Source organism: Chaetodon auriga, chromosome 3 (genome assembly GCF_051107435.1).
Source record: "Chaetodon auriga isolate fChaAug3 chromosome 3, fChaAug3.hap1, whole genome shotgun sequence".
NCBI classification, from domain to species: domain Eukaryota; kingdom Metazoa; phylum Chordata; class Actinopteri; order Chaetodontiformes; family Chaetodontidae; genus Chaetodon; species Chaetodon auriga.
Genome location: NC_135076.1, coordinates 9,798,181 through 9,815,005, shown reverse-complemented (window position 1 = coordinate 9,815,005; position 16,825 = coordinate 9,798,181). Strand labels below are relative to the sequence as shown.

Below are 16,825 nucleotides of genomic sequence, written 5' to 3'. Positions count from 1 at the left end.
AAGACTCTCTTTCAGTCGCTGAGGAATGAGGCAAGTTGTTCACGTTCACACACTCACACAAATATTATATCTCATAATAATGCAGACACAGAGAGAGCAGGAAAACAGCCTTATAAAGTCGCACGCGAACATAAGCCGGCACACATAAAAACTTCGAAATTCAAAACACAAAGACGCACACACCGAAAAAAGAGAAAATCTGTGTGAGAGATGCACGATGTGTTTTTGTTTTTGACTGTCTGTGTTGATGATTCAGATGATTTGCTCACAGCAGAATGTTTTCCAATTATGAATCTGTCCTTCATCGTGTGCTCTCTTGACAAATAGCTTCATGGAGAAATATGGGACCCTGGTCTCATGGCAGTGCAAACGTGTGTGTGTGTGTTTGTGTGTGTGTTTGTGTGTGTGTGTGTGTGTGTGTGTGTGTGTGTGTGGTCTGTTTTGTGTCCATCTGTTCCCATCAGAGCTGAATACCTCGTGTCACATCTGGAGTGAACCTGTTTGAGGAACAGAACTGTATCGTACTGTTATTGTTTTCAACCAGGGTACTGACACATTTCCAGCTCAGCACAATATCTGTTACTTACATCATCACTGTTCCTAAAATGGGATTATACAAAAACTGGCCCTCCTTTGCTTTAACAGTGAGCTGGTTTCGATGAAAAATGGCAACTTGATAAATTATGAGCCTTAAATTACGCCATTTTTTTTCATTAATTGCTGAAACCGAAGAGCATCAACAAAGTTCTGCTCATATTTGAAGGGAAATTAGGCAGAAGAATGATCATTTTAGAGGAATAAGGGGAAAATAAACACGTGAAGGTATGATACTGTGCATGAAGCTCCTTGCACATGCCCTCTAAGTCACATGCACAGTTTGTTGCGATCTGTAAGCTCCACCAGCTCATTATTGTTTCCATCCAATCACAACCTGACACATTCATCTTTAGCCAATCATCTGTAAGGTGTTTTTTTTCTTTTCAGGCCAAGTGCTGCTGTGCTGATCAAGCACTGTAGTAAAGTAACCGGATAATCAAAGTTAAAAGGAAGCAATTAATTGTTAGTCAATACAATACTGAAAAATACCCATGACAATATTCGAAGGCTGGTTTAATCTGAAAAACTGATATAAAATTGTCTGTACATATTTACATAGAGAGGCTGGAGGCGGCTAATATTTGGTATTGATAAACTGATACACACAGCTGCAATTCCAGCACGACAGGAATCCAAAGGTTCACACTCAGACTGAATGTCTTAAATCACAGTCACACCAACTTTGAAAGACTGCTTTGCATGTGCCATATGCGTGTGTGTGTGTGTGTGCGAGTGTGTGTGTGTGTGTGTGTGTGTGTGCGCGTGTGTGTGCGTGTTCTGATGTGGGTGGCACCACATTGTCTCCTCCTACATGCCCCTCAGCATGTTTGTCTCTTAGCAACAATCCCGAACATGTCACATATGGCAGATTAGCAAGAAATAAGTGTACACGTGCGCGCGCGCGCACACACACGCACACACACACACACACACCAGAGATGAGTAATGAACAATGTCACTGGTCATACTCATGGGGTAGTTTAACCTTTACTGCAATGAGAAATAAGTGTGTGTGTGTGTGTGTGTGTGTGTGTGTGTGTGTTTGCCCTTATACTGCTCACTTTGTGGGACATAATTCGGTTTACACAGTCACATTGTGGGGACTCACTGTGCTTGTGGGGCCAAAATGCAAGTCCTCATAATGTAAATCATTAAATTTTAGGATGAAGACTGGGGTTAAGGTTAGGGTGAGGGTTAGGTAAGTAGTCGTTATGGTTATGGTTAGAGTAAGTCTCCAGGAAATGAATGTAAGTCTACGTAATGTGCCCATAAGTTATGTATACACGATTCTGTGTGTGTGTGTGTGTGTGTGTGTGTGTGATAATAAGAACGCAGGACTGACATTTGAAGGAGCCCTTCAGTGAGCTGCAGTGGTAGATTGCAGATTTCTTGACTGATGTCCAGCATATGAACAGCTTGCACCTCCATTCATGCACAGTTTACATCCCCAGAGAAGATGAAGTGACAATTTACAAGGAAGGACAAAAAGGGTCACCACGTATCGTATTGGCCGATGAGGGGAGCTGGTGAAAACACGCTTCAAGCTTCATTTAACGTACGCTCACTACACTTTCAAAGCAGCTTGCCCAATGCCAAAATACGAAGAATTTTCTTTCTTTCTTTTTATATATTCAGGTATTTGTTTCTTCAAAAATGAACATCGTTGCTTGTCAGTTACAGCAATTACTTTTCTCAGTCAAGAATACTTTTGAATCCTATGCTGGAGCTTGATTGTAATTGTATTTTGACTTTGTCTTCATTATTTTACTGAATAAAACGTTGATTCGGCTAAACACATAAATGTTCACCTGTGTCAAATGACAGTGCTTCAAGCTACTGTTGATAAGAAGCAACATGTTTTGAGCAAACACTTATTTGCCTGATTTAAAACGACAAATTTCAGCCACTGAGATGCTGGCATAGCTGACACAACTGAGACAAAACCTGTTACTATACCATTTCTATTGTTTTCTTCTGATAATGACCATCCAGCCAAAATCACCATTTTCACCTCAGCTATGCCTAAATGCATCGTAATGTTCAGACTTTAGCATCGCTGCCTGTTCTGTAACAAGCATTCCCAAAGCATCCATTCCAGAGAAGCCAATAGCCAAACCTCAGCATTACTGTGTTTAACGCTCTGTCATGCATTCCCCCAGTCTGCCATCTGAAACAAAACCCAACTGACAACACAGCATCTTCCACAGCAGACAATATATGTGTGTCCACAAAACACAGTGTGTGCCACAGAAACATGTTAGTTATGCTTTGATCAGGCAGATCTGTGTGTAAAGCAGAACCAAAATCAATGCATTGTAATGAGTTCAACAAGGAAGAAGAGCATTTGTGCTGTCTTGGCTTGCCTCAGAAGGAAACCTCAGGTACTTCAAATATTTGTGGGCGGTTTTGTTCGATATACAGTGTGTGTGCCTGTGTGTGTTTGTCCATGTGGATGGAGTGATGAAAGGGTGTCAGGGATGCAGTTGAAAAGTTGAAAAGGGAACTGACAGCAGTGGTGAATACGTGTGTGTGTTTGTGTGTGTATGTGTGTGTGACAGAGTGCATTAATGAGTGTGTCTGATATCAGATGCCTGTGGTGTATTGTACAGAACTGTCAATTTACACCCCAATTATGCCCAATCTTGTTGGCCCTCAATTTCTGTGTATACAACACACATTCATTCTCCCTTACACACACACACACACACACACACACACACACACAAATGATACGAGGTGACCTTGAAAAGCGTCTGGATAGCTGGTGTGTTTGTGTGTGTGTGTGTGTGTGTAGGCGTGTAATGTATCCCTAGCACTTCCAGCTGAATCAGTAATGAGCATTTCATTACTTCAGCCTCAGTTCCCCAGGGAGGAAACACTAACACACACACACACACACACACAAACACACACATACACAGGGCAGGAAGAGCATGGTAAAAGGTAGCAGTGGATTATACCCTCAGCGAGTACGTATCAGAATCAAATTATAAAATGACAGCAAATTTTTAAAAAGCTGACAAAGAAAGAAAGAAAGAAAGAAAGAAAGCACAGTACGGTGATCATCATAGTAAATAGATAGTCACAATATTGCTCAACACCAGTGACAATGGCTATTTTCTCAACACACAATATATGATAAATTTGGCAATTTCAGTAAAATGATTCTGATATCCTGCCAACACACTGTACTGTATCTCTCAACATCGTCACTGCTGTCATCCTGTTATTTATGGACTTCAAGAAAGAGTATTATGAAATTGGCCTGCTGGTCAACTCACCCACTGAGATGAGAATCTATGGACACTAAAGTCATCCATGTGTCCCTGGTGGGTAATTTGCTATGATGCTTTCAAGCATTTTAGCAAGCTTGTCCTACACTACACTGAGTGATAGTGAGGCTCCTTATGTCAGAAAGACAGAATGATAAATTTTAGCGCTCTACAGTTACTGTACATGATAACTTGTTTTGAAGGGACTGATGTTCTATCAGTGCTACACTGAACTCTGACAGACTCCATGTCAAAGAGTGCTTCTTGTAAGCCTCACAAGCACGGATCGAACCAGAAAAATGGAATCAGCCTTGAACAAGAACGTCTCAGAACTGAATGATTCAGCTTTGCCCATCAGACAAAGCTTTTTAAATGTAAAGAACAATGTTAATTGACATGACGTTACAAGCAAGCACTTAGCCACTACCTGTCAGTTTCAGCAACGAACTGGTTGTCCAAGGAAGCTTTGTGTTTCTATTATACTGATTCTTGCAGTAAGTTATTGTGTAATTCTCCACTACCAGTGTCTGTCAGCAATGGACAAAGTCCTGCGGCACAATGAGGGAATTTCATGTAAACCATATTAAGAGTCGACAGCCACGCTAACATGTTGTACGAGGCTCTACACGGGCACAGCGGCACTTCAAGCTAAAGCAGCATGCTAGCATGATTATAGTCACAATGCTAATTTGACCAGGCCAGTGCATCTGATTCTTCAAGAATCTCTTCATCTCCATCATATCTCAGTTTGAGCTGATAGAAAAGCTTTGTGATGAAAGTCAATTCATGGTTGCTCACCTGCAATATGAAGGGACAGTATTAATAAACCTGACCTATATGTTCGCTTTTAAACTGTAATTTAACCTCAAGCAGATTCATGAACTGAAAGCTCTGTTCACTTTCTGCACTGCTTACTATAACTGAACATTCAGGTGTAATAATCAACTGTTAATGTCCCCAAAATAATCATTTCTAAACTTGTGTATCTATTGAATTATTTCTGACTGGTCTGGTCAGATCACCTGTTCCACTGGTCCCAAATTATCTGTGCAGTAACATAGTCTAAATAGTAATATTCAGATTAATGGCTAGTGCTTGATTTCAAATGGCGGTTTGACTTGCAGTGAAGCATCTTCCCAAGGTCACACTCAGTGAGGTTAAGCATAGCCTCCAGTGGAATCATAAAACCTTTGGAGGAAACACATAGAAAAAAAAATGAGCTCAAGACTGCAGCGAGGCGCCGACCGTGATTGGACGTGGATGAAAAGATGAATGCGGCGTGGTGGTTGGTTGAAGGTTGTACATCAACACAGGCCAATGGGAGTGTCTGCTGTGTGTGCGGCATGTGAGTGCTCATTTGAATACACGAAGAATGAAGCTGGAGGTAGAGAGAGCGAGACAAAGCAAGGGCAACAGGCTTCATTCAAAAGGTCATAAGCGAAAATCAGCATCACTGCAGAGGGGAGGACTAATAAACAGATGATGTCTAATCAGACTTGCATGAACAAGCTCAGTCAGGTGTAGAGACAAGCGTGGAGTCAGACAGGCAAGCAGAAAATAGGCACACACACACACACATGCTGACAGACAGGCAGGCAGGGAGAGAGCAGGACATGACAACCAATATAGGTGACATATAGGTGGAGTGCGGGGAGTCAACCGTGCATGTGGTTATTCAGTAGATATTCCACGATGCACAGCTTTTCATGTAAAGTTCAATTCTTTTATCTGTCTCAGGGGGCGAGGAACAAAACAGGCCTGAAGTCGCTCTGAATGAGAGACAATGAGAGCAAAGTGAATGTGTAATTCTTTAATGAGCCGTATCTTCCACCCCGAGGATCTATCATTTTAACTCTACTGCTTATGAACCATTACCACATGCTGAATACAAACGCACACACACGCACACACACACACACACACACACACACACACACACACACACACACACACACACAGCATGCGAGCACTATCACTTATGATTTCCCTTTCTCTCTGCACCCCCTGTTACCCCCTATCGTCCTCCTCTCCTGAATCTGCTCCTCCCTATCTCCTTCCTCTCCCCCATTGATTTCTGTGTGTGTGTGTGTGTGTGTGTGTGTGTGTGTGTGTGTGTGTGTGTGTGTTCATGTGGGTCTATGTGCTCTGTATGTGTGTATCCTCTAGTCAATACACCCCAAGCTGTGAGACTTGGGCAATATAAACAAAATAAAACCGAAGAATCGAGTGCAGACAAAGACGAGCAATTAAAAGAGAACAACAGCCAGATTATAAACAACACAGAAGTCTCAGTGATGGTACAAAGTTTGATTATGCGCTATTAATTTGTTTTGCCAAATGCGTTTTGGAGAAAACACGATTGCTAGAGGATCTTCACTGGCAATGCTTTCTCCAATCCAGGAAATGAGGCATCCATACCATGGGTTTATAGGTAACGCTGGCAGTGAGGGAAATACAGACTGCACTTTTTCTTGGAGGTAAGGGGAAGATAGTGGTTTTGGTCAGATATTGAAAACATGTCTGGCCTTGCGCTTCAAATCTGCACTGACCTTTTCATTGTTTAATGAGACCACAACCACCATGCTTTCGTAGCAAGGAGGAGATATTACAGGGAAAAGAAATGTGCTGATGGTGAACATTTTGCTGATACTGTCCATTTACATTGTCAAATTGTTAAATATACTATACAGTAAATGTTTTCAACAAAATATAATTACTAATGCATATCCCTCCTGAGTTGTATATACAGTACATATAAAAAGAAGAAGGAGACAAGGGTACTCTGTTCTTATTCCAACAGACTATTACTACATGTGAAAATAAAGCATGATAAGAAGAAAATATTTCCAGAGAAAATCTGCTGTATCAGTGTGATAGTGACTGCATTCACAGCATGTTTTACACCTCAATGGTCTCCGGTGCCTGCATGTACAATGAAAGCGGTTTCATTTTATAGCACTGATCAATCCAAAGCAAAGGCTCACTCTGGGATCGTTTATAGTCACGGGTGCAGATTAGGAGCCTCACCAGACTTTTTATTGTTATTTCTGGCTCCCTTTAGACAGATGCTTATGAATGCAGATCACGCTGTCCTCGGGCAGAGGGGTAACATGTTCAGGCGCTGGAAAACAGTGGCCTCCGCCTTTAAGATGAAATAGCTTCTAAGGGCTTTGTGAATCTGGCCCCAGGGAAGTGGGGGAGAGGCCAGAGGAGCAAGGCAGAGATGATGGAGGGAGGATACATGGACAGAGGACAAAAATGCCTCAGTGTGTCTGTTAGTTAGTGCAGGGCTATGGTGAGAATATTGACAGTGTTTTAACTGCAAATTAAACTATGCTTAATGAAATTTCCAAGGTATTCTAACACAATGCAGGTAACAAAATGATAGAGAGCATGATGGAACAATACATCATGTTAGCCGGACAACAGAGCTGGCACAAAATCAGCCACACCTCCTCTCTTTCTCCACCTCTTCCTCTCGGTCTCTCTCCCTCCTTCCCTCTCTTTCTTGTTCTTCATTGTCATCAAATCAGCACCCATGGGAAGAGAGACCACCTGGTTACCATGGTTACTTGGATTGAATGCCCCCCCCCCACACACACACACGCACAGACAAACACACACACACAAACACACATACACAGTTGTGTTTCGATCACTTTTGAGGGTATTACATAGAATAACATACATTTCCTGGAGACCCTAACCTAACTCTAAACCTAACCTTAATCTAAACCTAACCTTAACCCAAGTCTTCACCCTAAAATTTAATGATTTACATGAAGGAAACTTGTGCTTTGTCGCCATAGGTAGAAAAGTCCCCACAATGTGGAAACAGATTTATGTCCCTATAAGTAATACATGTCTATGCACACACACACACAAACACACACACACACACACACACACACACACACACACACACACACACACACAGACAAAAATATATATCTTGTACTTCTTAAAAATACAAAGACTTGCTGAACATAGTTGAGATTGTCTGTGAAAGACAAACCTAAAAATGTGTTTGTCTGTGTTTGCTTTTGTTCAGCAGCTCTTTTAGGACAACATGAATCACCGTAGGACATTATTTGGAACAGGAATTTTGTAAGTGCCTTCGAACTATGAACGTAAGGTCTTTTATGGGAAAATGATAAGTGCTTTCCAGACTATACTGACATTAGTGGTTGTAATGTGATTCATGGATACCTGGAGGTTAAAGTATCCCCACCTCTGCATCCACCACCACATCACAGCTTAAAGCATAGCAATTATGGTGACACAGGATTTCATTTGTTACACAGAAGAGAAGAGAAGAGAAGAGAAGAGAAGAGAAGAGAAGAGAAGAGAAGCTGTGATTACATTTACATTATTGACATTATAGGATATGTCTGGGGAGACAGAGGGATCGGAGAAGGGGCAGTTGAAGAAGGGATTGTGCTGGTTTGGGGAGAAAAAAAATCAATTGGTTTAATCTCCCTGAATTCAAGGGGAGGGGAAGATGAGAAATGACCGAATGAAGAAATGGTCTGTGTTTAATGCCATCTGTGACACAGCAGATAGCACAGAGCTAATTCTAATGAGCAACTACTGAAATTAAGTATAAAAGGTGTGATAGTAAAGCAGAGCTCGATAACAAATTTAGCATGGATCAGCATGACCTTTTAATGGCAAGACCTACTGTTGTGTTTGATAAAAAAAAATAAAAATAAAGCATCAGCTGGACTTCACTGTCAAAACCTTTATAACATGGCACAAATAGCGCTAAGCTAAGCTCTATGCTTTTGACTGCTCATATGCTGGTGCCTGCTTTGTTCCGTTGCTTTTGATCTGTGAACAATGTTTGCCAAGTGATTCTCCCTCCCCGGCTGAGATCAACTTGTAGATGGACTTAAATCCAACAGTAATAGCCTGTGCTACACATGACTAAAATAACTTGGTACTGTTAAGTGGCCCACATAAATAAAACACACACTTGGCACTGAGGTGTTCAAGTTTTGAGGTGTTATTTCAGCTCTTGGCTGATATCACACCACCTCCACCTCTCATCCCTACTTCTCATGTCCCTCTTCAGTATTCAACAAAGCCCAAATGTCATGAGAATTAATTACAAGATAGAGAATATTTCCTTCATTTGATTCATCCCTGTTCATATCTGCAGCACAGGGACAGAGAGGGAGGGAACTTCAGATCAATCATGTGTGTGTGTGTTAAACAAAGCAGCAGGTTGATATTGAGAAAGTCATTGTAAGTCAAGAGGCAGCAGGCTACTGGATCCGTTTCAGCCCGAGAACTGGGCCATCCATAAAACATACTGGATTACACACAAAGACATTGTAGCAACAGATGTACCGCCTGCACACACACACACACACACACACAAACACACTTAAGTTGTACAGCACATGTCGGGCACGCACGCACAAACAAGCCATAAACATTAATTTGTGCATGCAAATCCACACATTCGCCAACAGTCTCTTTCTCACGCAAACACAGTTTTGCTTGCATGCTCTTCCTTTCCTGTGAAATAATAAGCTCCACATTTCAGCGATTCAGATTTTGAGAAGTGGTTTGTAGGCTGAATTTTAAAGAGCGAGTCAGAGAGCACAGATAGGAAGATGTAGAGGCGGACCAGCGTGCATGTATTCATTTGATGGTATTTTATTCATACCTTAGTTCAGAACTACTGATTTACTGCACAGTACAGGAATAGAAAGTAAATATTTAAAAGAATAAATGAACCTCTGTGATTTGTGTGGTCTGTTGGATACTGCATCACTCTTTCAGCTTCAGTGCCTGTGAGCCTTGTTTATATGCATAGAGATGCCATCAAGCAGGGAGGCATGCAGAAAATCCCCTTTTGTCACTTGTGATTCTTTCACCAGGAATTCATTGTGGCTTGAGAGACACGATCCCCACACGCCACCAGCAGCTCGGTAAATCATAACCAGCAATTTTCTTTGTAAATAGCCAGCGCACCAGTTTCAGCCCCAGCGGGAGGCATGAGTTTCCACAGATATGACACATCAAGGTTAGTCTAAAGGTTATGACAAATGTGCCAACAAATACCTTATTTTTTCAGAGTTAAATTATGGGGTGATGCAGTATAAGAAAACAAACATTTAAGGGAGCGTAAATGTTTAACTTGTTATGAACACAGTCCTACATTCACAACTATGACATCAGCAGTGTCTCTGTTTTAAACATAATCCTGACTATTATCTCCTGTCATTTGCATTGAAATACTGCGGTTTATAATACTCTCAATGAAGCTAACCACACAGTTACAGTGGTCTCCAGAGTGAGATCTTAAATACAGTTTTGTTCTTGTAAAATACATGAAAATCCCCAATTTGACTCCGTGGTCTTATTGAATATTTTAGTAAATGTTAGAACTTTGATATGGGGATGACGCTTGGATGGTTATTGTGAGATTAGTCGGCCCACTGCTGCATCAAATCCTCTAACTTCAATAGCAATGTTTACTGCTGCGTACCTACAGCGGAGGTTCCCAATATTTTTTACGTCATGGATCATTTTTATAATCACAAGGTGTAAGACATGCGTTGGGCCTTTTATTCCTTCACAATCTCTCTCAAACTGTCTCTCAAGGCATTTTTGTTGTTTGGTGGCAGTAACAGTAACTGTTGGAACACCCCATTAGAGTTCTGCACAGGAAAGAATTGAGACTTTAAGCCAGACTGAAACCATTTCTCTAAAACCCAACCTGACTGAAACCTAACCCAATCCTACTGCTATAGTCTTGTTGTATATTATCCATAATATATAAACTTTACTTAATGAGGCAAATTCATTGAGTTAACATCTCTTCTGCAAGAGAGAGCTGAAGGAGATGCATTCACGAACAAATTACATTCGAAAAAAAACAAAAAAAAAACAGACCTGAACCCCATCCAGGTCCAAACCTTCAAGAAACAAGAAGCCTGAAATCCAAAACTTTGTCAGGACCCATTGGGCTCAGGTCTGGTGGCAGAACTCCACAAACCATAATTACTAGTGATTACCTCCACATACTGATGGCCTGCTAGTTGTAAATCACTGTTTTCTTGTAAGTTCAACAAGGAGAAATTATGCTCAAGTGAATTACGACACAAATAAGCTACGAAGCTCTAAAATTGTTATTGTGCTTTTTTTGTGCAATCACATTGTCTCCTCTTGGCCTGGTAGCAGTCAGCAGCCCGGGGGTTGGGAACTATTGACCTACAGTTCAGTATCACAAATGACGAACAATAACACTGTAGTCATGAGTGTGTCTCCGTCTGTGACGTACACTGACGGAGACACACTCATGACTTCAGTAATGACGAGGACAGTGCGGGGGTAATTAATGTGACAATGACCTTTAACACTATTACATCCTGCCCTGGAGGCAGAGATCCCACTACCCGATGACATCACATATGACCCCATAGGCCATGGGTAACAAGGTGAAGATGCAGAGGAATGAGCCCTGGTTTAGTGAACTGACTGACAGTCAATCCCATGAAGCAAGAGTGCCTCCGCCAATTGAACAACTATTGTGTTCAACTTCTATTCTGTACATTAGAAACTACAGAAAACACCACCAACAAACACTATTATGACGTCACTGGTTTGACCTGAAAATAAGTGGCCTGGGTCATTACCACAGAAACTGCAGTCATAAACCAGTTGTGTCATGGAAAGTTCCGTCATCGTAAAGGTGGCCGGGGTCTTCTCATATATTGACCAGTCAATCAACATATGTGTTTTTCCAGCTAAACATAGACATGGACAGTAAAGCTTTCCACAGAGTGTAGAAGAGCTGCAGCATGAGAGCTGCCTTAGAGGACTGTTTGTCCTTCAGGCCTTTGATTGGAGATGACATTGATATTTGACAAAGATTTTGTTGTGCTTATTATGAGAAAGCACAGACTAGTTTGACAAGCTGCTACAGTAAAATACTCTGCATAAACCATCTGTTGAGCCTGATAAAACTAGTTTAAACCTATTTCCTGAATTAGCTTCTTACTATATGTGCTGGGGTCACACACACACACACACACACACACACACACACACACACACACACACACACACACACACACACACACACACACTGCCAAAGTAGAATGATGCTGATCAATTCACATTACAGATGTGTGTCATGTGTTTTTGTCTGTGTTCTTCTCACTAATTTGAATGATTACTAATTACTAATTTGACTGATTCTACCACTGAGGACACTCATGTCCAGGCCTTTGGATGTTTTGAGAGGAATTTGGTGAACTGAACTGTAATTTGCATTTTAGAACTTTAGGTTTAGAATAGGAAAACTTTACACCCCCCTTAAATCCTGTTTTTGTTTACCTCCAGTGGTTTGACTTCTCACCATGCTGCAGTGATGCTGACGTGTACTCCAGGGTGTGTGTCAGTACACCCTGACGTCACTGTCTGGTGTGGTTACAGGTGGAACAAACTCTCAGACACACAGGGCCGGGAACACTGCCTTCCATCCGTCCCAAGTGTCTTTGTAAAGTTATGCATGGTGGGGTTTTTAAAGCCTGATAAGATCATTTTTAGACTTGGTGCAGAGACACAAATTAAAATTGATATTCATGAATAAAACAACTAACAACAAAAGATAAAATGTTGATAAAAATGGAAAAATTATACAAATTTCTAGAAAATCTGTGAGCGTATGATCTCACTATTTAAAATCACGTTGAAGCTAATTCACTAATATAACTTTTTAATTTTGACTGTTGTTTTATTAGAGTCTTTAAATTTACACTTCATGTTTTAAATCAAGTGCTCTGATGTTTATGGGAGCAATTCAAAGCCCCCTCGTATTTAAAAGTCTACAATGCATAGAATTTAACCACTGTGCAACGACTGAAATAACAGCAAATTTCAACTTCATTCACTCTGTGGGATTGCCTTAAGGCTCCTCGGGGTCCTCAGTTCTCCCTGTGACACCCATGTATTATGTATAAGCATAAGCATGATGAATAAGTCAAGAGATAAATGAATATTTAGTTTATTTCTCCATTTCTGTTTTTGGTATGACCTGGTTGTTAGTGCATCCTTTATCCTGGCCAAAGAGGAGATAAACTGCTGAGACCAGCAGAAAGAGAGCTGGAAAAAGAGAGAGAGAGGAAACGAGAGAAAGAGAGAGAGAGAGAGGGAGGACAGCTGAATCCATCTCTCAGTACTATCCCTCCCTCTGGGCATTTCCCTGCTGGCACAAGATGTGTGGAGGCTGCAGCATTTTAAAACCTCCACCATGCCAATGAACTGTGTGTGTGTGTGTGTGTGTGTCTGTGTTGTCTTTTATTTATGATGGGTGTGTGTATATCCATACATATATACATATACAGTATATATGTTTATGCTAATGTGTTATGTATGAATCAGAACCCCTTTATTTGCACAACCACAAGATGAGCTTGCAAGTGTGTGTGTCAGTATGTGTGTATATGTGTGGGTGTATGTTTGCTAATGTTTATTCCTCTATTTTTGCATGCTTGCTTGTCTCTGTGTGTGTGTGTGTGTGTGTGTGTGTGTGTGTGTGTGTGTGCGTGTGTGTGTATGACTCACCGTTCTCCTCACCAGATGCTTCGCAGCCGTCTTCATCGTCACAGTCGTCTCCACTGCCCCTCTCTGTCTGTGCGCTCCCTCCCTCATCTTCCTCCACCTTTCCTCTGGTTTTGCTCGCCCAGCCGAGCTCCACTAACAGCTCCTAAATAAGACACAAAGGCACACACATACAGTACAGCAGTGTTGGTTAGTTTGTCCACCACTTTAGCCCAAACTGAAATATCTCTAACAACAATTGGATGAACTATTTTCCTCTAGTGCTTCTGACTGAAAAGCAAAGAACAAATGTTGTATAAGGAGCAACAAAGTCCATATAAGGAGGAGGTCTGGTTGTATGGACGGATCAAACAGAAGACCTTCACACAGGAGACCAGGGTTTGTTTCCAAAACTGAAAGTCAGCATTCATTGTTACCAATCAATCAATATCCATGATCTTCCCTAAAACGTCATGGTTGGGCCTTACCAAACTCTGACCATCACCTGAAATGTTTCTAAACAAGCTTTATTTTGATAGTCTAACCGGACCTTGCATATTCATTATTGCTACCTTTTCCACGTAATGAGAACAAGTTCTTTTCATACCTAGTCGAGACAAAATGTGACACAGACACGGTGGACCAGTGGCTCTATATAATACGCTTGATATTGGGTTGGATGATCCACTGACTTTTCACTCCATCATTAGGTCAAAATTGCAATTTGTCTAACTGTTAGGATCTGGACTTTTTAGCTTTGTCTATTTCCTGTTTTATTTTGTAGTCATCCCTCATGTGTCAAAGTTTACTTTACTTCCTGTGTTTTCCCGCCCTTGATGATTGTTTGATTGTGTCCACCTGTGTGTAAATAGCTCTCCTCCTCTGTCTATTTAAGTGAGTGTGTTTCCCTTTGTCTTTGTCGCATCATCCCTTATGTGTGCCTTTCCTTGTTCCCTGTGAAATTCATGAGTGATTCTAAGTCTAGTCCCTGGTATCTGTGGGGTTTTTTTTTCCTGTTTTCTCTGTAGCATTCTTGTTTTTGGATATTTGAACTTTTTTGTACTCAGTTGGATTTTGCTTTGCCTTTATTTTGTTAAATACATCTTAATCTTAATCCATAAAATAATTAAAAGAGCTGTTCCATCAGGTGACCACATCCAGGATCAGTTTATGCACTGGCAGGTTTAACAGTCTCTGCTCGGTGGTCAGGTCAGCTGTGGTGGAAAAACGCTACTACGCATCTCACATGACCAAGCAGACGACTTGCGCATTCTATATTCCAACCTACTTGTGAAGCGAGGTCTAAAGTGTGTGCAGTCCGGCCTCTCTGACCACTACAACCATATTTTGTGCATCGTCTGCAATGACAGCAATACTGCCATGATTGTCGCTTTTCTTCATGTTGAGCTCCAACTCCAAAACATGGTCCTAACATGACCTGTGACTGTAACATAGTTCTGAATATCTGGTGAGGTTCACCCATCTGTGGTTACTGAGATGCTCTCTGCTTCTTCGAGGCTCTGTGGCACTTTAGCTTTTGTCTCTTGGTACAGAGTCACTGTGCGACTAAAGTCTGGCCTTGGTAGAATTGTATACTTTGGCTCCAACGTGTTTACTAACCTCTGAAATTCATCGTTGTCGACCAAGGAAATGGCCTCAAGTCTTTGGCTACATATACTGTGTATATATATAGCAATTACTTTTAGCAGCCCTTGGGTTGCACGTAAAGAATGACGGGAGTCTGTCCTCTTGACTACTATGTGCGCTCTCTGCTCTTCAAACAGAAACAAATGATTTTTTGACAAGGAAAGGCAGTAAATAACCATGTAGGGTTACATCGTGGTAGGTAGCTTCACAGTCCCATGACGGCATATCCTCAGAGTCAATATATCGTTACATCCCCACTGACAGTCAGTTAAAGTGAGCACAAACTCATAACTCATAAACATTACAAACAGCTAATAGTAATAAGTTCAGAGGTCTACAGTATGGCACGCTCTGATAATACTTCAATAATCATGATGCACAACAAACCATAAAAAAGAAAAGAAAAAAGGACTGTTTTCCTGTAATATTTCTCCATGTACAAAAACATTAAAGAACAAGAAAAAACACACACGTACACACACACATCAGAGAGCACACTAAGGGGTAATTGAGGTCATGCTGTCTCTGCATGGATCCATATTCTCTACTGCTCAGTTAGGTCACAGTGGATGCCATGGCATGTTACGTAATGACTATGCTGTGTGAAAACCACGTCTCGTAAAGATTAACTATTGAGGGGGGGAAATAGCCAAAACATCCATTTAGTCAAATATTGAGCTTTGACTTACGCGTAAAGAACAACACAAACTTTTTCTTTTTGGCCGAGTAAGAAGCTTTAAAACAGCGACAGGAGCATATAATTGGTTCATGGTATGATGAATGTGTACGGTACAGAGTCAAGGTAGGTAATATATATGAATTCCAGCTGAAAACAGAGATAAGGAAAACGGGCACCAGTTTTAAAAAGGAAAAAGACAGATTGTGCTGACATTTTATTCTATTTTATTTTCCCCTTAGATAACATTTCTATATATATAATACAGCACAGCTGATGCTACCAAGATTGCATTATCTATCGTAATGATTTATATTATCTTACACTGGTGAACTCTGTCTGGCAAATTAAATACTATAAAAGCTCAGCTGTAAATATAATTACAAACATTTTTTCAGAACGTCATTGTCATTCGGGGTCAGAGTCCTGCTAACAATGCTTCCCTGCCTGAGTTGCTTGTTGCTTGACAGGCAAAATCCATTCTACTTTCCAGTATTTAAAGATGACTTAACTCTGCCTTCAAATATAATCCCTTCAACATATATGGTATAAGCTGTTACTATACAGTATATTATGGTACACAATGTGATACACACATACTGACTGAGTGTGCAAATAGTACAGCGACCCTGACAGTGTGGAGCAGTAGACTTCCACATGATAACACTGTACTGTATTCTTAACAGTTGGAGAATAGAAATTGGTGATATTGTTGACCTTTTTTAGGATGAGTTTCTGTGCTGTACAGATGCAGGTTGGATATATAACGAGAGGGACATCTGGCCTCCACTGTGCAATCGGTGTGGAGCAGCCGTGAAATCAAGGGGAACCAAGGTTATTATATGACAGCATGTCCAAAGGGACATGGAGACAGACCAGACTCTGTGTGGTGATTCACTATCATGTCATCGGACTGCTAATGAGGGCTGAGGGAGGACGAAAATACATTACAGCAATGTTTCCACCAGGACTGTGTTTTCTTAGTCATGTGGAAAGGGTAGCATTTAAGCAGAGTTTGGGTTGTGTGGCACTGAAACTGTCCTGGGAAACCAATGGGGAAAATTATTCAAAGGTG

General features: G+C 41.1%; 1 protein-coding gene across 1 annotated transcript in view; it reads right to left on the bottom strand.

Annotated features, from left to right (window-relative positions):
• Positions 1-16,825, bottom strand: part of LOC143316193 (glypican-5-like) — a 46,400-nt gene that overhangs the window by 4,031 nt on the left and 25,544 nt on the right. Inside the window, exon 9 of the mRNA XM_076723977.1 lies at positions 13,452-13,593. Within this exon, the coding sequence (XP_076580092.1) occupies positions 13,452-13,593 (142 nt within the window). The remainder of the gene's footprint in view (positions 1-13,451; positions 13,594-16,825) is intronic.